A 25,681-nucleotide genomic window follows, 5' to 3' on the forward strand; every position below is an offset into this window, starting at 1 on the left:
CAGCTCCCGTGCAAGGAAAACCCTTCACTGACCTCTGACAGCAGAGCCCTGGCTGGCTGGCTCTGAAAAGTTCAACTCACCTCAAACTTGCTCATAAACTCAGCAAAAATGCCGAAGAAGGCTTCAGAAGTTGTCATTTTGGAGTCTTCCCCGAAGAAGGACAACACCTTGCTGAATTCTTCCATGGCTTTGTGCTGCAGCTCATCCAGGGAGCGCATGGCAGGCTGGGCACTCTCCAGGAAGCTCTGAGGGAAATGGTTTAAGGGAAAAAGTGCCACGGGGGCAGGGACAGCCCAGAGCCACTGCTGCTGGGCTCCATCACAGCTCTAAGGAAGGACAAGCATGCAAAGGGAGCCTGCTGGCCTGCTCTGGGAGGACCTAAGGAGCTGTCTGGGTTTGCTGCATGGGTTTCTGCCAGGCAGAACCAGTGAGCACCACCCAGCTGCTTCCCATGCTGGGTGAGGGTGAGTGGAGGGGGGGATCCCCCCAGGCTCAGAGGGGCTGAGATGCTGTAATAATTTCCTTTCCCAGCAGCAGGCACTGAGGCACAGACACAAGCCCAGGCTTCACCCCAGGGCAGAAGTCCCCTCACACAAGGATACAGTCATCACAACTGCAAATCTGTCCTCCGGGGTGGCTGGCATGTTGTGGCAGGCCATCTGAATGTCACTGACAGTGGTGTGCAGGTCCTTCAGGTCAGCTGTCAGTGTTCTCTGGTTCACTGCACAAGGAGAAGAAGAAGAAGAACAGGGGAGTTGGGGTTGGCTTCTTTCCTGCAGCAAAGCGAGGGCTACGAGGCTGTGGGTCAGGCTGAGCTCCACGGCTCTGCACAACCTGTCCAGGGCATCCATGGAAAACCAGCAGCTGCTGCTGTGTTTTTTGGGCCAAGAGATGTCAAGAACTTCTATAGGAGCCTGGAATGTGCCAAGTGCAAGGAGCGTGTAGGGCTCAGTGCAGGATGGATTCACCTGGCTTGGGAAGGGGACAGAGGGACCGTGCAGGAAGGTCAGACAAGGAGTGAAATCCAGGCTGCCCTCTGAGGCATCTCCTGGAAGCACGAGGATGGGAGTGAGTGTCTTGGGCAGCCTCAGCTCTTCTCCAGGCAAGGCAGGAGGTGACCAGCAGTGTCTGGGGGGCTGCTGTGGCCCTGTCCCCCTGTGTGACATGAAGCTGGGCAGCCCTACAGGGCAATGGTCTGCGGGGTGAGAGGAGCTGGGGCAGCAGGGAACCCTCAGTGACAGGAGGGTTATTTAGCAGTTAGAGCAGATATGAAACCCAGCTGGGAAAGCTGCAGCTACAGAGCTTCCTCAAGGGGAAATCGACATCTCCGGGACTGAGTTTTCTGCTTTATTTATCCACCATAGCACTAATTCCCAAGGGAATTCCTCACAAAGAGGGGACGATGTGCACGGGGACTGCAGCCCACGCTGTGCATGCAGCCAGCCTGTTGTGCCACCCCCAGATGGGTGACAGCCCCACTGCTGGGGGGAATTTGTATTTTTTTACTGCAACCCACAGTGGTACAATCCTCACTCCTCATGGTATACCTGTGGCTGGACTGTGACCTCATCCTGTGCAGGGTGCTGTACACTCTGTACCACACGTGTCTGCAGGCAGTGATGGTGCTGGGGAGGCTGGGCTCCAGGGTGGAAGGAGGCAGTGGCTGGGTGCAGCAGAGCAGCTCCTGACACTTCCCTCTTCCCTGCCTCATTTGCACTTCCGTGATACCTCTCAACTTGGAGACCACTTTTTCCAGCCAGAAAGATGGTTTGGGGCTGGGAACGAAGCCTTGTCTAGAAACTCCCATGTGTGGCAGTGTGGGATGGACAGGACCTCCCGTGTCACCAAGCTCATCCCTTCCTAGCCCCAACCTCCTGCTCAGGACCATTCCTCACTTGTTCAGGATGCCATCCTGCTCGTGCCAACCCCGTGCAGCCCACACAGTACTTCAGACCAGTACAAAACCAAGAGACAGAGCAAGGAGGCTCAGAGCTTGCAGATGCTCCTGTTCCTTTACCTTTGGCAGCGTGCGGCACCGTGGGAAGATCCTTGGCAAAGCCCAGGAGCTCTGGGAAGTGTTGGCTGAGGGATTTGGCAAGAATGTGGAGGAAGGTGGATTTCCCATCGACGGTCTTGGTGGTGTTCAGCTGCAGCAAAGCAAAGCAAAGCAAAGCAAGTGAGGATTTTGCTGAGCACGGGGGCTCCTCTGCTCGGCTCAGCCTGTGCTCACGTGCGTGGCAGTTCCCAGCCATGCTCTGTGGATTAATGTTTAAATAGGACACTTAATGTTTACACAGCAGCTATGAAGATGCTAGGCAATGCTGTCACCCTGTCCCCCACCCCTCAGGAGTGCTGTAGTGACCCACATGGGACAGAGCCCTTTGTCTTCTGGCTGTGGGCTCTGCCCAGCCTCACACACACACATGCAGGTCCCATGTCCCAGCACCCTGAAGGACACAACCACCACGAGAGCCTCTCTGGTGTCCTCCCTGTGCATCAAACCCCCCAGCAGCCCCTGATCCTGCACCCAGGAGACTTGTATGAGGACAGGGACAATAAGCCAGCACCTGGAGCTCCTGGCATTGGTGCCTCCTGCACAGGAACCAGTGAGCTTCATCTTACCTCGGTGAGGAAGTTGATTTTAAAGCCTGTGGTTCTGCTGGTTTTGGGCTGCCCATTGTTCAGATAATTTCCCATTGCCAGCACAAACTGCAAAGAAAAACCTCCGTGAATGGCTGGCCAGGGACCTCAGGCACATCCCAGCACTTTTGGGTCAAATTGTCCCATTGCCTGTGGGTCACAGGCACCTAGCAGTGACATGGGGTAAAAATCCTCCCTCTGTCTGCAGGGTGGTGAGGAAGAACAGGGGGGGTGTGCTAAGGGTCCCCCCCTGTACATGTGTTTGTAGCCATCATTAATAAAACCCTCCAGAATGCTCCAACTGCTTCTGCTGCAGCTTTGCAGCCTTGGGGGGCACAGCAGGACCCCAACCTTGGCCCACCCAAGTCCTGACATCCCTCTTGGAGCCTGGGGAGGAGCAGGGACCCCATGACTGCTCGGATTTCAGCCTGAATTCCTGCTCACCACCACTAATGTGCAACCAGCTCTTATCCCTCAAGCACTCAAGTGTTGGGGGGGTCACTGGCCAGGAGCCCCTCAGGAGATTCCATCCCTCATCTGGAAATGTCTTTTATCACACCTTGTCCTCTTTTATCCCACCTGCCTTTTTTTAAAAAGCAAACCTGAATGAATTAACATTAATCTGGGGCAGAAGGTCTCAGTTGGGTCAAGGAGCAGCTGCAGTGGGATTTGTTCTGTCCTGGAAGTGCCACAGCCCCTCTGTCAGGCACAGCCTGTCCCCAGGTCCCCAAAGGCACCTCCTCAGAGGGACAGGCAGCATGCAAAGAAAACCCCTCTGGGCTCTGCTGTGTCACTGGGTGGGTTTCAGGCTCCAGCTCCGGGTGGGTGTGGGGCCCTCTGCCCTCCCATGTCCTCCCTGCCCCTGCCAGCAGGGGATGGACCCTGGCAAAGGGGGGCCTGGGGGGCTGCAGGCAGAGCAATGGGGATGGAGCTGAGCTCCTGCTGCCTGCAGGTGGTGGTGGGTGCTCCCCTGGGTGCCCCCGGCGGCTCTGAGCAGCAGAAAGGACTGTTCTGACCTCCAAGATCTTAGCAAGTTTCTTGCTGCTTTTCAGCTCCAGAGAGGCCTTGCAGATGCACTCGTAGCTGGCCTTGATCTCCTCTGTCTTCTCCTGCAGAGTGGTCTTAAAGTGCAGACTGCGCAGGCGGATCTTGTACTCTGGCACTGAGAGCATCTGAGAGCAAAGGGAGGAGGAAGCCATGGGGGTCACCATCATTCACCACAACCCCTCCCTCCCGGGGTCTTTCCCAGCACATTTCCCTCTACAGGAAACCGCTCAGTTGGGGATGAGGAAAAAAAAAAAAAAAAAAAAAAATAGAAAGCAAAAGAGAAACCACTCTCTCCGTGCAAGTGACACAGTGACACAGTGTGGCAGCTGGGAGGGCTCCTGCCCAGCCCCACGAGTGACTTTGGCAGCAGCAAGTCAGTCAGAGCTGGGCAAAGTCACTCTGACTCTGGAGTGAAGGTTGTGCTGTGAAACAGCCTCCGTGGGAGCTGCCAGACAGCTCAGGCATCACCCCCAGCTCCAGCAGTCCCTCTGACCAGTGCCACCAGTTCTTCCCAGACCTGTGTCCTGCTGGCTGCTCCTCTGTGCACCTTCCTCCTCCCCCCCCCCATCTCCCTGCGGGACATCCCCAGGACACTGTGCAGACCTCCTGGCTGCCAGGGCACATCCCGGCCCGCAGGTACCTGCAGCACGAACTGGTCGGGCTCGCTGAGCTTGGCCGGGTTCTCTTTGTAGCTCTGGAAGCGCTGCACCTCCTCCCCGTCGGGTGCGTAGAGCAGGAGCTGCTTGATGTGGGACGGCTCCAGGCGGTCTGTCTCCATCGTCATCAGGATCTGCCGCAGTTCCATGTGCGAGAGCTTCAGGTGGGCGATCAGGATGGCTGGGAAAAGAGGGACCTGTCAGCCGGGGGGGGAGGAGGAGGACCAGACCCCGGGGCTGTGCTGGGGGCTTGGCGGGATGTTGGGGATAGGAGGGGGAGGTCCACGGCTCTACGGTGTGAGTGGTGTGGACTTCTCCAGCTGGCACAGGGTCAGCCCTGGGGGGAGGAAGGGCTTTCCACGATCAGGATGGCTGGAGGAGAGAGGGACCTGTCACCTGGGAGGGGAGGAGGAGGAGGACCAGACCCCCTGGGCTGTGCTGTGGGCTTGGCAGGATGCTGGGGATAGGAGGGGGAGGTCCACGGCTCTACAGTGCGAGTGGATGTGGACTTCTCCAGCTGCCTACACTGGCACAGGGTCAGCCCTGGGGGGAGGAAGGGCTTTCCACTCCCTGAGGCCCTGCAGAGGCTGCACAGGGATCCTGAGGAGCTGCTCTGGTCCTGCAGGCCCCCCAGGGGTTGGCATCATCGGGTGTGTACATCACCAGCACTGCAAACCATCCCTCCTCCTCCTCTCCCACCCCCCCACAGCCGGGAGACCCCAGCAGGCAGGGTCCTACCCAGCCTCCCACCCTCCTTCCCCCCAGGAGCACCTCCTGCAGGAGCAGGGTGCTGGGCACAGGGAGGTCCCACACACCCTCACCTTCCCCTCTCCAGCTCCCCAGGCCACATCCCATCTCTGCCCTCTGCCAGGGCTGCAGGAACAGCCCAAAGCAGCAGAGCTGTGCTGGGGTCCTGCCCATGGGATGGTGCTCATGAAGCCTCCTTCCTTTTACCTTTCCAGTTCTATAACATCCCCGGTCCCACCTTTGGGCCAGTTTTGGGGGGAGGTTCTCTGTGGTGTTCACTTACATGTGTTGTAGGCCTTTTTGTGGGACAAAATTTCAACCACGTCTTTCTTTTTAAAGTTTTCGGGCATGAGAGTTGGCTCTGGAAGAGAAACTGAAAGATTTAATCATGGGTAAGGACAGGTTCAGCCGGCTCCAGCGGGAAAAAAAAAAAAACAAGTGCCCTGCAAACAGTGAAACCATGAATGAAAGAGGAGAACTGATGCTGTGCACACAGCAATGGCTCCAGGAATCCTTGAATCCAGTGATTCAAAGATCTCCTCAGTGGAGGACTCTGTTGGAGCTGAAAAAAGTAAAACGAGAGGTGAAACACACAGAAAATCCCAGAAACATCCCCCAGAATGGGCAGCCCCTGAGAAGAATCCCCTTTCATCCCACTTCCACCACCAGTCCCATCCGTGCCTGCCCGCTGGAGCTGAGCTCTGCCCGTGCTGCGGGCAGCAGGAGGAGCAGAGGCTCTGCACAAATCCTGCCAGGGTTTGGTGCAGGTCTGAGCTTCTGCTGTGCTGCACACCAGGGCTCTGGTGGCACTGGGGAGGGGGGCTGGCACCCCAACATTCCCAGTGGGATGGGGATGGCCGGGCAGGCATTGAACCCTGAGCACAATGAGAGAGAAACCCCCAGCTGAGTTTCACTGCCCTGATGGACTGAAAATGCAGAGAGAGAGCAGATAATGGCAGGGAAGCAAATTAAGGGAGATAACGAGGTGATCTCCAGCTTAACGATCTGCTGTGCCACCAGCCACAGCATCCTGAGCATGAGGGGGTTCTGTGCCACAGGAGATGTCAGCACCAGGCATTGCCATGCTGCCCACCCAGCCCCATTCCTCACCGTGCCCCGGGCTCTGGCCGGTGCCAGGACCTGCTTTGGGGTTCAGGCACTTACTTGCAGGCTTCTGTGTCCCGAAGTGCAGCTCCAGGTCGAGGTATTTGACCATATCACTCAGCTTGTCATAATCTGAGTCTTCCCCGAGCTGCAGGAGGAGGAAGAGTCAGGAGCCTGGCAAAGGGACAGCCCCACACTGCCCACCCCATGCTGAGCCACCCTCCTGCCACCCCACCCTGAGCTCTGCATCCCCAGAAAAAACCAGGAGAGGCTGATGGCCCCGTCCTGTAACTGCAGACCTGGCCACCACAAAACCTCTGCAGAAACCACAGCCTGGTGAACCATTCACTTCTGGGGAGGCAGTTTCTACACCAAACCCATCTGGTGGGACCTGTTCTCATCACAGAAGAAGGGAGGAAGCCTGGAGGTTCCCCTTATCAGCATTTCTGTGCTCCCTGCAGCTGTGGGCATTGTCCTGTGGGTTCAGTTTTAGCTCCTGATCAGCTGGAATCCTACAGAGCATGAGAGCTCTTCACTGGCAGCTTGGGCACAATTGCTTGTCTGAAGGACAAAGTGGAAATTCCAGAAACTTTGGGATTTTTTTTGAATACAAGAAAACCACTGTGAAGATGCATCACATTCTCTGGAGTGCTGGGGAGAGAGGCCTGCAGAGTTTCAAGTGCCTGCTGTGAGGTGGGTCTGGAAGATGATCCCACAGCTTCCCACCAGCTGCTCAGGGCATGAAGAACCCATCACATCTGAACACGTTCCTCATCAGAAGAGACAGAGGGTGGAAGTGAAACCCTGGGGAGGCAGCTGCTCCCTACAGGGACCTGAATCCACCTCCAAAGTTCTGCATCACTTCAAGTCCATGATACCAAAGGATTATCACATCTGGTCTCACTTCTCACCCACTTTCCCCCCTCTGGCATCCTCCCCATCCTTCTGCTTTCAACCAGAAACCTCCCGGTTTCCTGCTGGTACAACCTCCCACAGCTGCAGAACGTGGCTGGAGGCACCTCCTGCCTACACCAACTCACAGACAGCCCCAAAGCGAGCTCTCCCCAGGATGCTGCAGCCAAACCCAGCATTTCAGATGCTTTCTACAGCCTTTCCTCATCCCGGCAGTTTTGGGCCAAGCACATAGGAGGAAACAGGAAGACTTTCTGTGAAAGTCTTCCACAAGAAACAGGAGACTTTCTGTGACACGGCATCTCCAGAGCTCGTTCCCTTGGCCAAGGTATTGAATGCGTGGCCCAACAAGAGGCCAGGTGGTGATGTTCCGGGGAGGGAATCAGCACAAGGTCCCCAGATGGTGGTTTGGACCCTCCCCCCCCCCCCTTTTCCCCTCTGCTGGGCCGTACCTGCCCCCAGATGGTCCCTTCCGAGTTCTCCACCTGCTCCCACCTCAGCCTCTTGACACTCATGTGGTTGGATTCACTCCTGCGGTGCAGCAGCCCCCGGTGCAGGGGGGGTGCACAGGGCACCGGGGGGGGCGGGGGTGGGGGTGGAGGGGGTGGGATGGGGTGCAGGTGGCTGACGAGGGATTTGGGGGCAGGAGCTGCGCTGGCCTTGGCGGCCTCTGCCTTGGTGGGGATGGTCTGGGGGTCATGGAACATGGGGGGAGGTGGGGGAGGGGGGCTGAGGGGCGGCGGGGGGATGTGGTCAGAGAGTGTGGAGTATGTCAGGGAGCTGCCCTCGTCACTGCTGCTGATGTACTCGCTGCTGCTGACGTCGTTGGTGACGTAGCTGCCCTGGTCGTCGTGGAAACTCATCTGGGAGAGGGACAGAAGGGAGGCTGATAGGTGGCACTTCACCCTCCACCCACCCATCCCTCTCCCCCCTCTGCCACCCACCCCAGGAGGTGTCCCCAGAGGCTCCGCACCCATCCCGGTGCCGCGGGGGCTGCCCCATGGATGCTCCACCCCCAGGACAGCCGGAGACCTGCACCCGGCCGGCCCGGTGCCCACCTCCTCGTAGTCATTCTCAGGGGTGAGGAAATCATCCACGATGGTGACCCTGTGTCCCAGCTGCTCGCTGAGGGCATCCAGGAACCTGTCGGTGTCGCGACTGCGCGGGGGCCTGGAGAAGGTGAAGAGTTTCTTCCGTCGTGACAGGGGGCTGAGCGAGTATTCCCGGTGCTTGGGGGACGGGGCTGGGCTGCTGTCCAGGCTGACGTAGGGATTGGACTCGGTGCTGGTCGGGGAGGCCACGGTGCTGTGCAGGCGGTAGTAGCACTGCTGGGAGCCCAGAGGGTCACTGGGCCAGGAAATCGCCTTTCCTGGCTTCCGAGCACCTGCGGGACACAGCACTGCTGCCCGGAGGGTCCTGCAGCCCCCGGCACCCCGCGGGATGTCACACGAGTTAAGGGGAGGAGAGACCCCCGGGCACTGCCCCATCCCCGCCCCGCTGCAGCTCCCGGGTGGCCCCGGCTGTCAAGGGGCACCAAGAGGAAGGTGTCTGCTCCTCCACCTGCCCTCCCAGCACCTGAGCCCCCCCGGAGTGCCCCTGTCCCGCGGGGTGGTACCTGCAGGGTGTGGGGGGGATGCTCTGTGCCGGGCAGTGCTGCTCCTCTTGCCAGCAAAGCTGCCGAGCAGGCGGTTCTCCAGCTCCGCATAGACAGCTGACATCTGGGAGGAAAAGGACAAAGAGCTGCTGGTGGTGGCCAGCTCCAGATGTGCCCCATGGAGTGCCCAGAGGGCTGGGATGTCCTGGGGATAGCACAGACACCGTGCACCCACCAGCTCCCCGGGCTTTGCTGTTCAAAAGAGATTTTTCACCCCAACACAAGGCTCCTCTCCCTTTTCTGAAGCTCCCCAGGAGCCTCTCACTCCCGGGCTGCTGGCAGACAGCAAGCTCAGTAAAGGTGACTGTGGGGGTGATGTGACCTCAGAATGGAGCTCTGGGGCAGGGATGTTGGCAGCCACCAGCAGGTATTATCTGCAGACACATCCTTCCCCATTTCCTTTTTCCTGCTTTCCTGCACTAACAGGAGGGGCTCCAACCACCCACCTTCCCGGGGTGCCTGTCCCCTCCCCAGCCCCACCAGGTCGCACCATTTTGGGGTTGGGTGTCTCTGGAAGGGATGTGCCATCCCCAGCCTGCCTTTCTCCAGGGATCAGCCGAACTGGGACCTCCACGGTGTCACTCTGGCCTGTAGGGAAGGAAGAGACAAACCCAAGTCGGGAGCCCACCCTTGTGCTTCTGCCCCCTTGGTTCTTGACGGGCCTGACCCATCAAGGTTCCCCTTGTCTCTGGTGGGCTGTGGAGCCCAGGCACACAGCAAAACACCAGGAGCTCACACCTGAACCAAACGGGACCTCTGTGCCCAGCACCTGATGGCAACAAAGAAAGAAGAGTCCAGGCCAGAGCCAGCTGTCTGTGATGAGAACAGGTTCTGGAGTGGGGCTTTGCTTGGGAACAGGAGGTGCAGCCCCCCTGCACATCACCACCCTCTGCAGGACTGAGGAACACTGACTGCTTTTTATGAAGAAATGGTTTGTGCAGGGAGGAGCACAAACCCAGGGTGGGATCCAGAGCCTGCTCAGGCTTGGTTTAAGCTCAGCACAAGAGGTCGTGGGATGCTCTGCTCTTCCCACAGGGCAGCTGGGGACAAGGCTGCTGCCCACAGCTGGCAAACATCTGCTGGGGTGAGCAACTTCCCTCCAGCCCAGGCATCTGTCACCCACTCTCGGGGCTGTAGTCAGTGCCAGGGCTGCTCCTCAGAGGATCTTGCCTGGGGAAATGTCTCAGTGATGACTGCTCCAGCAGCAGCCCTGCCCACAGCTGAGGAGCCCCACGGTGCCAGGGAAGGGTTCTGGGAGGGTGGGATGGAGCTGCTCCTCCATAGCTGGTGTGGGGGGGACATCGTGGTGAGGAGGTCATGGTCAGGAGCTGTAAGTGCAGCTCAGGTGCCCTTTGCAGGCAAGGGAGGGACAGGCAAGAAGCCTTCTCCTGCCATCTGGGAGGGCAAAGAGCCAAAGGACACAACCAGCAACCTGGGTGCTGCTGGGGAGAGGGTTAGAGTCCAGGGGATGTGGAAGGCCCTGCAGCAGCACCAGGAGAATGGGATTTTTGAAAGAATGGGGAGACATGAGGCTACTTTTTGAAAAGAAGGAGGGTTGGTGCTGTCAGTGTAGTTCATCAAGTGAACCATGACCTCCTTCACACGGATTCCACAAATACTGCTGTGAATTTGATGGTGTCCAAGAAAGGTCACAAGGAAGATTAAAAACAGTGCACCCCAGAGGAAGGGCTCACACCAGCAGCATCAATTCACATCTGGGATTGGAAACAACATTCAGCCTCAGCCCCAGCAGCTTCTTCAAGGAATTGCCTATTTCAACTGCTTCTGAAAACACGAGCTCCCAGCCCAACCTCTGCTGGCTCCGTGCTGCCCTTGCACCTTTCCCCACTGTCAGGGGGGACAGGAATTCAGCTTGGGCAGTGCAGAGGCAGAGCACAGCCCCGGCTACGGGACCTAGCTCCCTCCTGCCTGTGTCAGGAGCCCCTGAGCATCCCCCTGACCCACCTGCTGCCCCCCCTTCCTCGGGGCGGGGCGTTCGGAGGCTTCCCCGGCACAAGGATGCCCCGCGGACCGAGCTGCGGTACCGATCCTCTGCTTCTGGCTCAGCTGCAGCAGAGAACAACCCCTGGTGAGGCACGGTCCCCACAGCTCCCCCGTCCCTCCTGGCCACGACACGGTGCTCCACGAGACCCCTGGGACTGGCGGCTGCTCCCTGAGCCCCTCACCCTGTCTGTGCACGGCTCTGCTGGCACCGTCCCCCCCACACACCCCCGGCTCACCCCATCCTCACGCTGGCCCCGGGCAGCAGGGTTAGGAGAGGGGATGGGTGCCCAGAACCAGGACATGCAATTGCTCTTTCAGCCAGGATTGGCATCCAGCAGCTCACGGTGCAGGTGGAACCCCAGCCCTGAGCTGGGCTGGTTCAGCAGGACCCCCGGGGCAACTTTCCTGCCCTCAAGAGGCAAGATGGGAGCAGGAGCAGCACTGAGGTGCTGCCTGGCAGAACCACGTTGCCTGATGGGTTGTGCAGGCAACAGCTCAGAGAGGCTCAGACTTGCAGGAGATTCCAGAGCACAGTCTGAGAGCCCAGCAGACACAGACACACACCAGAGATCAACACTGAGCTGAGCAGCAGCCCAGGGGAAGGACTAACCCACACCCAGAGATCTCTGACCATCATGCTTCCACGCATGGACACAGACATCAGGCACCAGTGCAACCAGAACTTCACCTGGTCAGAGCTTGCCCCTTTCCCCTGAGAAGCTGAAAGGAGCCAAGGACCATCCTGTGAACAGGGACGAGAGCCCCAGACAGCCTGGTCCTGGGGGATTTACTCCTCTGACAGCTGCTGGGAACAGCTCTGTGATCCTGAAATGTAGCTGCAAACTGCAAAATGTGTTGGCTTCTGAGATCCTCTGGAGTTTGCAAACTAATTTTAGGGTCTAAGTTCTTGGGAATAATACAAGATGTTAGGCCACGATTCTGCACACACGAAAGCCACAGTACTTAGGTGAACAAATGCTCAGCAGGTTTCCATTCACACCAGGGACCCTGGACCTGGAGCTCTCCTTCCTCACAAGGGCAGAGGCTGTGCTAAAATAAATGTGCTCCTCCAAAAGTCTCTCTACAGCCAAGACCTCTTTTTTCCCATGCTGAGTCTAAAACACTGCACCGTGTAAATAGCTTCAAATAGAAGGCTTTGGATGCACAGATCAAAATATTAAGACGTTTCATTCCCGTCTGCCCTCACTTTTCTGCTGCATGACTTGCACCTCCTTTATCCTTGGCCAACCACAGCTGGTTTTGTGTTGCTCAGCCCTGGGTGATGGTGAGGGGAGAGGAGAACCAAGAGGAGGAGAATCACTCACTGCCCTCCAGGTGGTTTTGGGAGGGCAGCACTGCCAGGGAAGCTGTCCCCACCTCCTCTAACCAGGGACTACCTTAGGGACATCACCATCAGGGCTCATTTTGCCTCTCTGATCTGAACCCTGCTCCTACATCAGCTGTTTCCTTTCAGGACTTCCTAACAACCCAAGCAGCTTCCAAAAACCACTGCTTCCAGAGACAGCCTCTCCTCTTAGTGCAGAGTTTCCTTCCAAAACTGTGTGTATCCATGATGCAGAAAAGGAGACCTCCAGCCTGACATTTAGGAATCAACCTGATGAGTACCAGGCCCTGGACACTGCCCTGTGCTGCTCCACACCCTGCGTGGCCACTGCCCCCGTGCAGGCAGAGCCACAGCCACAGTGCTGCCTTCCTGCCCCCTCCTGCTCCCAGCACGACGGACCGAGGGCCCCAGGTGGGACACGCCGCGTCCTCGCCGGAGCTTGGGAGCTTTCCTCTCACCTGCCAAGGACTTGTAACCAAGAAACCTGGCAATCTTTTGCTGGCAGTGCTCCTGCTCTTCATACGTCAGCAGCTGGTAGATAAACTGCCAAATGACTTGCTTGGCCGGTGTGTCCAGCACCGGGTACACATCCACAATCAGGGTGTCAATGTTCCTGCAAAACGGGAAAGAGAGGGATGGGCAGCACCCCGGCGGCACGGCCCCACCACGCTGCTTCCCACGTGCTGGGCTGCCCTCTGGACCCGTGGCACACCCACGAACAGCACCTCCGAACCGCGGGCACACCCACGAACAGCACCTCCGAACCTCGGGCACACGCACAGCACCTCCCGGCAGAGGCTGCGGAAGAGGCACTCAGAGCCTTGGGGGTGGAGTTGGGCACAGGGAGCTAATGAGGTGAGCAAAGTGGTTTAAAACCTGAAAGTGAGAGGGAGGGAGGAGAGCCAGGAAGCAAAGAGAAACCCTGGAAAGACCTGAATGTTCCCCAGCAGCTGGTAAGTAGGCTCAGGGTGCTGTAGAGGGGGGCTGGGGGTGCAGAGTGGTGAGAGGGCTGCTGAGCACCCCAACCAGGGAGGACAATCATAGAATCACAGAATCATAGAACTGGGTGGGTTGGAAGGGACCTCAGAGCTCATCAAGTCCAACCCTTGCTCCACTCCCCCCGTGGTTCCCAGCCCATGGCACTGAGTGCCACATCCAGGCTCTTTTGAAATATCTCCAGGGATGGAGAATCCACCCCTTCCCTGGGCAGCCCATTCCAATGTCTGATCACCCTCTCAGTAAAGAAATTCTTTCTAATGTCCAACCTAAACCTCCCCTGGCACAACTTGAGACCTCTTGTGCCCTCTTGTCTTGCTGAGAGTTGCCTGGGAGCAGAGCCCAACCCCCCCCTGGCTCCAACCTCCTTTCAGGGAGTTGGAGAGAGTGATGAGGTCTCCCCTGAGCCTCCTCTTCTCCAGCCTCAACACCCCCAGCTCCCTCAGCCTCTCCTCATAGGATCTGTGCTCCAGTCCCTTCCCCAGCCCAGTTGCCTCCTTTGGACCTGCTCCAGCACCTCAATCTCCTTCCTGAGCTGAGGGGCCCAGAACTGGACACAGGACTCAAGCTGTGGCCTCCCCAGGGCTGAGCACAGGGGCAGAATCCCTTCCCTGGACCTGCTGGCCACGCTGTTCCTGAGCCAGCCCAGGATGCCATTGGCCTTCTTGGCCACCTTGGCCACCAGGATAAAACAGCCTAGGGGAGGAAGTCAGAACTGGGGCTGAGAGCCGAAGCCAGGCTGCTTTTCTACTGAGAAACTGAGCTGAGGTGGTGGGTTAAAGCTCAGTGCAGTTCTTGTGTCCTTTGTGTGGAAGTAAGTAAGAACTTGTGATAAAGAGCAGCACCTCCTGGCACCCAGAGGGATGGCTTATTCCCCGTGGTGTGGAAAGGTTAAAGATCAAGGGCAGAAAACAAGGTCACTACTGAAAGTCTTGAGCCTGCCAGGGGGTCGTTTCTGACCCTTGCAGCAGGGTGGGAGGATGCTCTCCTGGCCAAGGGAGAGCTGCAGCCAAGGTGCTGAGAAGAGTGAGAAGATGAGGATAAAACAGTGAGATTTCCTGAAAGAGGCAGAACAGGATCTGTGGCTGTTGGGACAGCCAGGCAGCAAGAGAGCCCACACTGCTGGGCACCGAGGTGACTTCATGAGGGGTTAAGAGGTGACTGAATGAACCTCAAAAGCTCGAGGCTCTGCCCTGTCCTCAGGCAGGACACCTGGTGAGAGATGGGCACAAGGAGAAACTCACAGCTGGGGCAAGTGGAGAAGGCAATCCCAGCAGAGCTCAGTGCCAGCAGCTGAGCTCTGCCTCCTCCTTGGAGCCCTGCTCCAACGTGGGCATTGCCACCAGGAGCAGAGCTGAGGATGGAGCTGCCAAGGAGTTACCGATGTTGGAAGAAGCCTTCCAGGGCTCTGCAGGTGCTGTAGCGCTCAGGTGGGGTCAGCAGGTGCTCCAGCTGCTGGGTGAAGGTCCTTCCTTGGATCTTGATGCTAGAGGGGAGGATCTCTGCAACCCACTGCAGGGAGGTGAGGGCAGAGGAGGTGCTCGGGGAGTCAGCAGAGTCAGAGTCTGCAGGGCACAGGTAGAGAGAAAATGGAAAATTCAACAAAGGGTCTTAACCAGAGGTTAAAAGGTTTGTCCTGAAACCAAGGGGCAGCCAGGGGGCAGCTTACACACAGGGTGCTTCCCAGAAATACAGATCCTGGTGTGGTGGTACAGACACTGTTACCCCAGCAAAAAAAAAACCCCAAAACAGGTGACAGTGACTGGAAGGCAGCATGGTGACAGAGTGAAATGGCTCATCTGGAGCTGTGGCTGCCCCTGCTCTGGAGTTCTGGCTGTTCCAGTTGGTCCATGGACCTGCTGGAGATGTGCAGGGGTGTTTTAACTGGGAATGTCTCTGGGATCTCTCCCTTCAACCACGCTGCTTCCACACTGCCTGTGACAATGTGCAGGTACCATTCCTCCTCTAAAGCCTCTGCTCAAATCCCAAAGCATTTTATGATAATCATTGGCTTCAAAAGCAGCATCGGTCAAGTGTTACCCATGAGTGAACTGCAGCATGGAAGGTCATTTTCTTTGTCACCCTCATCTGCCCTGATCCCTGTGCTGCCTCTGTGGTCAGTGCAGGGAAATTCACAGCTGGGACAAGGAGCCGAGACTGCAGGAGGCACTTATCCACCTAGGAATATGGCCAAGGTGGTAGGAGCAAAAAAATTCCATCTTTTCTTGGTTTCTTTTGGGGGCAGTGAAGCAGTTTGAGCATCACTGTCTGTGTGCTGTGAAGCAGTGAGGTGCTGGGGTTTGTTTCTAGGGCACACGCAAGTGAGTTGGTAACACAGGGCTCCTCCAGGGAAACGCAGGGGAGTCCTTGGCTGCTCTGGAGAGAAGAGCCAGTCCCTAATCCCTGGGGTTGTGGTGCAGCACCCCAATAACACACTGACCCTCCTTCCTTTACACAGCTCCAGAAACGCAGCAGCCATCGGGCTCTGCCCTGGGCTGTGGTCCTGCCCCTCTGCCAAAATCATGCTGAGAACCCCAGCACTGCCCCGGACACCTCTCCCACCAGCTCTGACTGGCAGACAACTGGGTAATTCCAGCAGCAGCAGCAGCAGCAGCAGCAGCATTATCCCAAGCAGCACAGCCAGAACACAAAGGAGAGGTTTGCAGGGTGAGCCCGGGGTTGGGTTACTTGGGTCGAGCACCCGGCACAGGCTGCACGGAAAGGACATTGGGCAGGGCTGCCAAGGACATCCACAGAGTGGGATGAACCTCCCGGGGAGCAGCCAAGCCTGGGATGAAGCCTGATCCCAGAAAGCGTGCGGGAGCAGCAGCCCTGCGGGCAGAGGGGGTTAAACCTGCGGGAGGCACTGAGGCATCCCCTCCTCCGAGGGAAATCCGGGGGGCTGGGCTGCTCCGGGACCTCTCTTCCCCCTGCCCTTACCGTTGGAGATGCTGACGATCCCCTCCTCCACCACCAAGGTGGGCATCGCCCCGCTGCCCTGCAGCATCGACACCACCTTGTCATGGGAGCAGTTCCTGCGGACACAGGAGAGAGAGAGGGGCAGAGGGGGCAGCAGGGAGGTGCAGCCTGCAGCTGCCTTTGCCCTTTGTGCAAAAAAACTCATCTTGCTGCTCAGAGACAGCCAGGACCCCCCTGCAGCTCCCCTGGTTTTAGCTCAGAAAAGAGCCTCCCCAGGGAAAGCAGGAATTATCCCCCTGTGACCGGGCTCTTGCAGCAAGGAATGGGTGCAGAGCACATCTGCAGCCACCCTGAGGAGCTGGCTGGGCAAATGAAACCCGTGTTACTTGGAGCTCAGCCCCAGAAGATGAACTTTCCATTAAACTTTCCATTTCCACAGTGCTGTGGGTCTCTCCTTGCCTGTTCTGATCCTTCATGGAAGGAAAATGCAAGGTGGATGGAAAACACATTTTTTGTTGGCAAAAATAGAAGAAATCATCTTGGAGTGTCCTTGGAGAAGGTTGGAGGCTGGCCTGGGACAGTGCCTGCCAAAATGTAGGCTCAGAGGACAATCTTCAGCTTGGCCTCCTCTATTTTCTGGCAGTGCTGCATCAGCCACCAGTTTGCTGGATCAGCTGAAAGGTGAGGAGCTGAGCACTCACAGAAGCAGCATCAGATGCTTCACTTTTAAATATTCATCACTCCCTCTTGTCATGTGGCCCCTTCTAACCCTTTGCTCTTGGTTTTTGTGTGGAAAAGCAACCTGAGGAAAGAGAGGCTGCTGCCACTGCCCAGCCAGCTGCAGGCTCAGCTCTGGTTTGATTTCTTCCACTGTTCATGAATAAGGCAGAGAAGAACAAACTTCTGGGTGGAAATGCTGTTGCCTGAGTGTTTTTAAGCTCATGAGCCCATTCTGGGAGAGGTTTGTGGGCAGGACAAATGCACTTTTCCAAAGCTGAGCCCCAGGTGTTTAACACAGACTGCTCGGAGTGGCTCAAGTCACGATCTGTGGGTGGCTCATGCATCAGGTGTGGATGTCTGCATGGAGGAGTGAAAGGAACAAGCAGGGGTGGAGCTGACATAGTACAGAGACAATTTTTTTGTAAAAGAACAGTAAAGGGGATGTCTGTTGCCCTGCAAGGACACCCAGCTCTTGTTTCTGCTGCACGGGGTGAACACACGTGTGCTTGGCCATCCCCTGGGACCCTTTTTCAAGAGCCTCTTACCTCATGTCCAGGCCGTTGAGGAACAGGATCCTGTCTCCAGCTTTGAGAGCAGCTTTCTCAGCTGGGCTCCCTAAATGCACAGGGAAGGAGAGGAACTTCAGCTGCTGGACCCGTGCCTGCAGGAACGGGGTCCCAGACTGAACTCTCCCAAAGACACTCGTTATTCCACTTGGGAAAAGTCCTTTTTGCTATTTTCTGGCAAATTGTGGGCACGTAAGATTTCTGAGTTCAGAACAGAGGCAACTGAGTGTCTTTTGTGGCTGGAGGTTTCTCACCTGGCAGAACAGACTCGATCCAGACCGGGGCATGGCCACGCAGCGTGAAGCCAAAGCTCCTGTTGCCCTTGTACACCCGCACAGTCCTGCGTGGGGGAAAGGAGAAGCTCAGCAGAGATCCAGTTCTTGTTTCCTTTCCCAGCCCCTCCATAGATCTCACAGGTTGATGAGAGAGGTTAAATTCAGCTAGGAAATTTTGGAAGGAGCCTTAGGAAATCTCCTGCTGGGAGGCTGCATGGAGCTGGGGGTTGGTCCCTGCAGGGAGCTGGGGAGGACAGCATCAGGGAGAGCATCATCTACAGCCAGAAAGCCTCTAGCAGGGTCTGATCCTATGCTGGCAGGGAGGGACACCATGCAAGAAGTGGATTTTGGATAAGCCAAACCAAAGTCAAACCAAAATTTAAGTCAAACCAAATTTAATTTTGGATAAGTCAAACCAAAAATTATCTTGATGGAAGACGTGCTGCAGCCAAACACCCCTGAGGTACCAGCTGGAGGCAGGGGAATAGCTCAAAATGTGCCCATGAGAGCACAGACCCTCCTGGGAGGACTCCCCAGCTGTGCTGACAGCCCAAATCCTGCTCGTGTTCGTAAGATGGAGCTGGGAACAGAGCAGGAGCCACAACCAGTGCAGCAGAGCTCCTCAGGCTGCTGAGGGCTGGCCAGATGGGCCACGGGAAATGGGTTAATCCCCTGGGCACCAGGGATTCTCCATCCTTCCTCCCACCCAGGCACCCAGGGCAGGATGATACAGCCTGCTCCGGGCAGGCACCCTGCATCTCGCCAGTCCTGCAACATCAGGAGGACAGAAAGGGTGCCCCAGAGCTGGGACAAGGGGTGCAAACATGCCCAGCCTTCGAGAGCAAGAGGTCTTTGTTCACAGAATCATTTAAGTCAGAAAAGACCATTAAGGTCATCAAGCCCATCCCAGGAGGACTTCACCCACCCAGCACACCAAAGGCATGCTCTTTCCTGGTGCTTTCCTACCCTACCCCGTGCTGCCACCCAGGCCAAACCAGACACTGGCACCCTAAGGATTGGACATTAGGAAGAAATTCTTGGGGGTGAGGGTGCTGAGCCCCTGGTTGCCCAGAGAAGCTGTGGCTGCCCCATCCCTGGCAGTGTTGAAGGTTGGATGGGGCTTGGAGCACCCTGGGCTGGGGGAGGGGTCCCTGACCATGGCAGGGGGGGCACTGGGGGGGCTTTAAGGTCCCTTTCTAACCCACCCCTTGAACTGGGGGGGCATCCAGGAGAGGTTTTACCTGCGGGCAGCCCCCGAGGCCACATTGCTGGTGATGAGGGAGGGGGTTTTCCGGAGGCTCTTGCTGAGCTCCTCGTGGCTGCGGGGCACGGAGCTGGCGCGGGTGGAGACCAGGAGCCTCTCCTGGTGATCCTCGCTGCGGCTGCGGCGCAGGCGGTTGCTGTGCTGCTGGCTCTTGGAGCGGCAGAGTTTGCTGATCAGGCTCTGGGACACCACCTCATCAAACCGCTGCCGGTGCTTCTTGGGGATGAAAATCCTGGGGGGAAAAAAAAAAAAAAAAAAATGAGACAAGGGAAGGGACTGAGGAGCGGCGCTGGGGCAGCCATGGCCCGGAGCTCCGTATTCTGGCAGAGATGGGAAAGGAAAAGTCAGCTCCGGCCCCTCAGGCTTCTCCGGAGCTGCAAATGCCAGGACCAGGAATGCTGAGGACACCGAGGACACCCAGCTGCACCATGGCCCCACTGGGGCAAAGAGGTGAGGCCTCTGCACAGGGCAGTGCTCACAGACTGGTTCAAACAGCTCAGTTCCTCCTCCTGCACCCTGTCCCAGACCTCTCTTCTTCCCCAGCACATCCTGAGACCCCCAAAACATTTCTCCCCACCTCGTGCTCCAATTCTTCCACTGGGCTCAGCTCTCCTTGGCTCCAGCCTCAGCTTCTGCCACCCCCCAGCTCCCACCATGGCCAGGGAGGAGCTTCACGCCCTTGGGTGATGCTGGTGGTGAGGACAGGAATGGTGACACTGCAGGAGAGGGGACACCCCTGGGATCTTGCTCTATTTCAGGTCACCTCCACTCTGGACGGGAGGAGCTGCTCTTGGCCCCTCGGGGAATGCACAGCAAGGTGCCAGGAGGGAGTGAGGGGGGGGCATCTGCATTGCCCCCACCCCTAACACCCCCAGATGCTTTTCCTTTTCCTGCTCCTGCTCCCATTGCAGCAGTGAGAGGCTGACACCCGCTCCCCTGCTCCTCCCCTCCCCTTTGTAGATTTAGGGGCTTCTGGAGGAGCCGATATCTCCCTGTGTTTCTATAGCAACCCCTCCCCGCACCGTCCGGGCTGGTGGCAGCTTGCTCCTTAGCCAGTGCCTCCCTGCCAGGTCCGGCAGTGCTCCTCACCTCCCGACCTTAGCACCAACTCCAACACTTGCGAGCACCGCTTCCAGACCCGGCAGCACTTCCAAACCTCCCGGGGGGCACAGCTCCCACGGGAAAACCAATGGGAACAAACTCTTGGTGTCAGCAAACCCAGAGCGACTCCCTCCAAGGGGCTGCACCTTCCCGCTGCAGCATCCAAAGGAACCCGAAAGCCTGGGGGAAGCCAGATGAGGAAAGGGGAGGCTTCAAACCCCATATCAACCAGGATGAGGATGTCTCTATTTCCCCCCCAACAAAAGGCTGAACTCCAAATAGGAGCTGGTGCTCCTGCTGAGGGGGAGCAGAGAGGTCACGAGCCTGACACATGCTCAGGCAAAATTAAATTTGGTGACAATTTAAGATAAGTTAACACCTTGACACGATTCACAGTCAACTTGTGATGAAGCAGCAGCTAGAAAAAAGTGAAATCATGCTAATAAATAGCTGACCCAGCTGCCAGCAGGCTCCTGTGGGAACGCAAGGGAGGACACGGGACAACAGCAGCGCATCCCGGCAGGACCCCCACGCCCCTGCCCTGGGACCAGGCCGGGCTCCCTGCAGCCAGAATGAGCACACTCCCGTTTAATTTGGCCAAATTAAATTGGCCTGGCTCGTTGCAGCAGGGCTGTCCCACTTTGCACTGTCTGCTGCTTTGCCTGGGGGCTGAGGAGCAAAGCAGAGTCAGAGCAGTAACCTGGCACAAGGAGGTGTTTGAAGGGTTTCACCATGGACCCGGTGCAGTGCTGGAAGTAAAACGGAGGTTTAGCAAAAAGAGGAGCTAAGTAACCGGTAAAAATAATCCTGTTAAAGCGTGCAAAATAGTTTCCTTCTGCAGAAACCTTCGAGAGAGTTTGCAGCGTGGCCTTAGGGGCCCTGTGCCACGGAGCTGCTGGGGGATGGAGCTTCTGAGCACCCCAACACCCTGCAGCTCAGTGGGTGCTGGCCTTCAAAATGTGCATTCTCAGATCTGGACCTTACCCAGGGACTCACTAAAAGTAAGTGGGGTGGCACTGGCTTGTCCTTGCTCCAGTCAATGCCACCGGTTCAATGTGCACCAGCCCTGGGCACCACTGATGCAAGGTTTGTCCTCTCCAGCAGGCAGCAGGGGTGGCTCCGGCCCCCGGGGCCAGGGGGTGGTTTGGGAGGGAGGTGGAAACAGCCCCAAGTTTGCTCAGAGCTTGTGCTCAACCAGGGCCAGGAATGAGAAGACCCCAGTCCTCACCCCCCCACACCACACAGCACCCCCAAACCCACACCCTCCCCACCCATCACTTTGACAAAGCAGACCCAGCTGTGCTGCCCCTGCTTCCTCACACCCCAAATCTCTCCTCCAAGCTTTGCCGGGCTCCCCCATCCCTCGCACCACGGAGGGTGAATGTTGGTGGCCAGGCCACACCAGTGCCAGCAGCACCCCGGGCAGTGTCCCCAGAGCTCCGGGAGCCAGGAGGGACAGGGTGGGGATGCCCGCTGGGCAGTGCCAGCACCGCCAACGCCGGGTGGGAGCCGCGGGGCGGGAGACGTACCGAAAATGCCGAGAGAAACTCCGGTCCTTCCCCATTTGTCAGGGTGCGGTGGGAACAAAAGGGAGATGCTTCAGATCCTCATGCAGCTGAGTCTCAGGCTCGGCTCACGCCCACGAGGCGGCCGGATCCAACAACCAAACCCCGTGCCAGCCGGTGCCCCCCTGCCACTCGGCACCCCCGCCGTGCAGGGGCACCGCGGCCAGATGGGCCGGCTGGGATGGCAAACTCCACCTGGGCTGAGCCCCTGCCTCTCTTCACCCTCACCTCCCTGCCCTCAGTCCCGGGAGGGGGTTTGCCATCCACCCAGGGGCTCCTTTCTGTATCCCCCGGGCTCTGGCTCTAGCTCTGCCCCGGCTCTCGGCGACCAAGCCTCTCGCTTCCCCTAAAAACTGCAGTGGCTGTGATTTCCAGCTGGAAGGATCTCGTAACAGAAAGGAGGGCACGGCTCGGCGCCGAACTCCGGGGGGATGCCTCCCTGGTGCTAATTAGTTGACTTCTAAAGTGATTCTGTTTAAATTACATGCGGCTGTAATGGGTGAGAAACCTTAAAGGCAAACAGCATCGACTGCTGGGCATGCAGGTGGAGCTGTTGGGATGGACCAGCACCGGCACCAGAGTCATGGGCCCGAACCTCTGCAGAGCATCATTTACCCCCTGGGTAACACGGCAGCAATTTGCACTACGGATAGAAGATAAAAATAACAGCCTTAATCTAAATAACACCATCTTTAAACACAGCACTGGTGTTTGAGGAAGAGGATGTGAAGCTTTCCAGAGCTGCCAACATCAGATACAATCTCCAGGTAGCAAAGGAAGGAAAAAGGAGAACTGCCTGGTTTAGCCTCAAAACAATGAGCGAAGACCTGGCCTTGAGACTGTTGGTTGTGCAGAAAAACACATTCTGGGGCAGACTAAACCACGGAGCTACACTTGGATGGTGTCTGAACTGTGCTGAGTGAACAGCTACCAGGCTGGGAAAGCAGTTCTGCTCCAGCAGCATGCTACATTCACATGCTTTGGGGAGAGAAAACCCTTGTATTGCTTTACCCACGTAACAGGAGGGGCAGCAGCCCTGTGCTGGCCTCCATCCCCCCAGGTCCCACAGCCCCGGGGGTGCCCCCAAGCCTCCCTGTCCAAATGGGACTGACTCCAGCCCAGCAGCAAGCTCGGAGCTGTGATGTTCTCAGGGGCTGTTACCCCAGTAATGGGAGGCTCCATAATGACTCGTCTGGCTCCAGGTGTTGTGCAGATGTGGCCGTTGGTGTTAGCCTGAAATAGGAATGCAGGAGCTTTTCCAGCCGGGACTGCAGATGTTGGGGGGAGGCAGTGGCCATGCACGGGGGCTGGGAGCCCCTCACAGCCCTTCCCTGTGGTGCCCACCTGGGACATCCCTGCTTTTCAGGGCTGCTGAGAGCAGTCCCCTTGGCCAAGGAGCTTCCTGCAACCTGCTTTCTGCTGGGAATACCGAGGCAAACGCAGCTCTCTGGGTTTTCTTTAGGATACAGGAAAGTACTAGGACTAAATAGCCACTTCCCAGAACCAAAGTTACCAACCAGCAGTGGTGTGCAAGAGGGCCAGGATGGTGCAATCTGCATTACAGCATCACTTCCATTTGACAAAAGAAATTAATCTCCTAATAGGAGATTTTGAACCAAGGCATTTTGGTTATGACCTATTTGAACTCAGCCAGTAGAAAAGGAACCCTGCTCCCGATTGTTTTCATTGCTAGCACATTTTTTTTTCCCCTGCTGCCCTAATTCCCATTTTTGGGCAGTTGTCCATATGCCCGGCTGTCAGATTAGGGATTTTCTTAAAAAAAGAAACGGAAGCAAACCCGAGCTGCTTTTCCTCCATTACGATCCTGCCACCCACACAGTCTCCCAGGCAGGGGCAGGAGGACAGTGACAGCTTCAGGTGCTGAGTCAGGCAGCAACAGGAGTGAGGCAGATTCTGGGGGGTGACCCTGGCAGCATCAACACCCCAGAGAGCACAGAAACTCCCCCCAGCCTTGGAGGGAGCAGGAAGGTGGAGGTGGGAGCAGGGGGGGGGGATGAGAAACAGGGAAGCAGCACAGTCCCTAATATATAAATCCTGATGGCTAAACTGAAATTTCTTATCCAGAGGCAGTCACAGATGGCTGGAGTATTTTAATACAGGAGCATGCCAAGCGATTTTTATTGCCATGAGAAACAAGCTGAGACCCATAGACCGCATTTGGAGCGTTATTAGAACGAACTGGGTGGAATTTCTAATGCAATAAGGGAACCCCCGACGGGCAGAGATTTTTTCCTTGTCAGGGTTCAACAGCGGCAGCAATCAGGGTGGTGCTGACCTGGGCCCAGCACCACAAACACTTTGTTCCCCCCCGTCCCCCCCCCAGGAAGAGAGGAAGCAAAGGGACCTTCACCAAAAGCCATAAAGTTACATTACAAACCACCCCTAACTACTCTCCCTGCAGCAGAGGGAAGAGAACATGACTTAAAAGAGCTCCACAACAACATCCTGAGCAGCCCCGGAGTTCTGCTGCAATGGATGAGCACGCCCCGGAGCACCCGGACATCCTGGCGTGGGAATCCAGGTTAATGGGATGATGTCCCTGTAAGCATCAACACCGGTGGGTTTTTTTTTTTTTTTCACCGGCTTTTGCAGCTCTGCAATCCAGCGGGGAGGAGGGGACCTGCGTTTCCACCTCTCCCCAATTCTCCTGCAATTCCCAAGCCAAACGCCGCCGGTGCGAGGCTGGCACGGGCACCGCCGGAGCTGCCACCAGCACAGGGGGGGACGCAGGGTGCCAAGGGCCACAGGGAAAGGGCTGCGAGGTTCTGCGAGTCCTAAAGCCCCCGAGCAAGGGAGGTGAGGATCCCTCCGTGCTGCAGGGCTCAGAGGGCAGCTCGGGCCCCCCGGGCTCGGGGGAAAGGGCAGAGGCATCGCCTCTCCGCTGGAATCGCAGCTCTGCCCTGGTTTGAAACCAGCTCAGAAATAAGAGCAGTGACGAGACGCCTGTGCCCCTGGGACCCCGACCTGCCCAAAATAATCCTCTCCCCTCCCCACGCCGGTGCGAGGTAGGCACATTCCCGGCACATTCTCGGCACGGCGGCGGGGAGCAGAGGAGATAAACCCTGCGGCTGCCCCGGGACTAGACCCGGGCTTTGGCATTTGCAGGTGATGATAAAACACAGAAAAGGAGATTTCTGTCTCCCCAGAAGAGCTGTGGTGCCCGCGGAATCCCTGGCAGTGGCAGCTCCCATGCAATAAGGATGCTAAGAGTTAATTAACTTTTAGCACATCCCGGTTTTGCGGTGCCGGGGGTTGCTAGAGTAAAGAATTAAGCTGCTTTAAACCCGTTCTCCCCCCCCCCACCCCCCATCCCATTCAGCTCCCGGGCAAGGTCCGTTCTTACTCACCCGAGACAGCTCATCTTTCCCTCTCGCTGCCGAATTTCACCATTCTTCAAGAACTACACCCGTGCACTTTACTACACCGGGCAGCCATATGGGCAGGGGATGGGAGCGGGGAGGAACGGGCTCTGCACGTGCGTTATCCCTGCTATCCACAACCCAACGGATGGAGAAAATGTCAGCAAATTAAAATCTGCAGGAGCTTAATTCTGGGCAAATGGGATGAAATCCATTTGAGCTAAAAAGAAAAAAAAAAACCAAAACCAAAACAAACAAACAAACAAAAAAAAAAAAAAAAAAAAAACCAACAAAACCACCAACACTGGAAAAAGCCCAGCCCGTGGACAGCCGGGAGGAGGAGAGGTGTCTGCAGCCCCGGGCCGTGCTGTGTGCTGAGTCGGGGGGTCTTGAGTTTCTCTGCAGCACCTTGCAGGGAGGACGCTGAAACCCGGGGGGAGCCCGGGGAGGGATCAGGCAGGGGAGGGAGGACAGGAGGCAGCGGCAACGGCCCCAAAATAAACAGAACCGGTGCAGAGAGCAGATCCAATCAGGCCAGGGCCAGCGGCAGACGGGGACGGACCGGACCCGACACGGTCACCCCACAGAGGGTCACCCCCACACAGCCCATGCCAGGGCTCGGCCACCACCGGGTTTGGGGATTCTTAGGGACATCCCCCCGGCACCCCCATCCTGTCCCTGGCCCATGGGCACCGTGTCACCAGAGGGAAGGGCGGGCCCGGTTCCAGCCCCTCCGAGGGCTGCTCCCGGTAGCTCTCCTCAATGCTTCTCATGGTGGGAGCATCC

At 57.3% G+C, this 25,681-nt stretch overlaps 1 protein-coding gene across 4 annotated transcripts in view; it reads right to left on the reverse strand.

Annotated features, from left to right (window-relative positions):
• GRID2IP (Grid2 interacting protein) overlaps window positions 1–25,681 on the reverse strand; it is a 34,969-nt gene that overhangs the window by 2,127 nt on the left and 7,161 nt on the right. Inside the window, exons 4-24 of one of the 4 annotated variants that reach the window (XM_071761431.1) lie at window positions 18,827–19,081; window positions 17,565–17,650; window positions 17,290–17,359; window positions 16,046–16,140; window positions 14,487–14,670; window positions 12,568–12,722; window positions 11,799–11,814; window positions 11,327–11,340; window positions 10,726–10,827; window positions 9,251–9,348; window positions 8,722–8,824; window positions 8,165–8,490; window positions 7,559–7,969; window positions 6,255–6,342; window positions 5,374–5,451; window positions 4,328–4,524; window positions 3,657–3,812; window positions 2,623–2,709; window positions 2,018–2,147; window positions 603–721; window positions 81–245 (exon numbers count right to left, since the gene is read on the reverse strand). In XM_071761431.1, coding sequence (XP_071617532.1) covers window positions 81–245; window positions 603–721; window positions 2,018–2,147; window positions 2,623–2,709; window positions 3,657–3,812; window positions 4,328–4,524; window positions 5,374–5,451; window positions 6,255–6,342; window positions 7,559–7,969; window positions 8,165–8,490; window positions 8,722–8,824; window positions 9,251–9,348; window positions 10,726–10,827; window positions 11,327–11,340; window positions 11,799–11,814; window positions 12,568–12,722; window positions 14,487–14,670; window positions 16,046–16,140; window positions 17,290–17,359; window positions 17,565–17,650; window positions 18,827–19,081 — 2,935 coding nt within the window. Of the gene's footprint in view, window positions 1–80; window positions 246–602; window positions 722–2,017; window positions 2,148–2,622; window positions 2,710–3,656; window positions 3,813–4,327; window positions 4,525–5,373; window positions 5,464–6,254; window positions 6,343–7,558; window positions 7,970–8,164; window positions 8,491–8,721; window positions 8,825–9,250; window positions 9,349–10,725; window positions 10,828–11,326; window positions 11,341–11,798; window positions 11,815–12,567; window positions 12,723–14,486; window positions 14,671–16,045; window positions 16,141–17,289; window positions 17,360–17,564; window positions 17,651–18,826; window positions 19,082–24,883; window positions 25,101–25,681 lie in introns of those variants that run through there. The other 3 variants (XM_071761429.1, XM_071761430.1, XM_071761428.1) reach the window with 3 other exon arrangements.

The sequence above is a fragment of the Heliangelus exortis genome, chromosome 17 (genome assembly GCF_036169615.1).
Source record: "Heliangelus exortis chromosome 17, bHelExo1.hap1, whole genome shotgun sequence".
NCBI lineage: Eukaryota > Metazoa > Chordata > Aves > Apodiformes > Trochilidae > Heliangelus > Heliangelus exortis.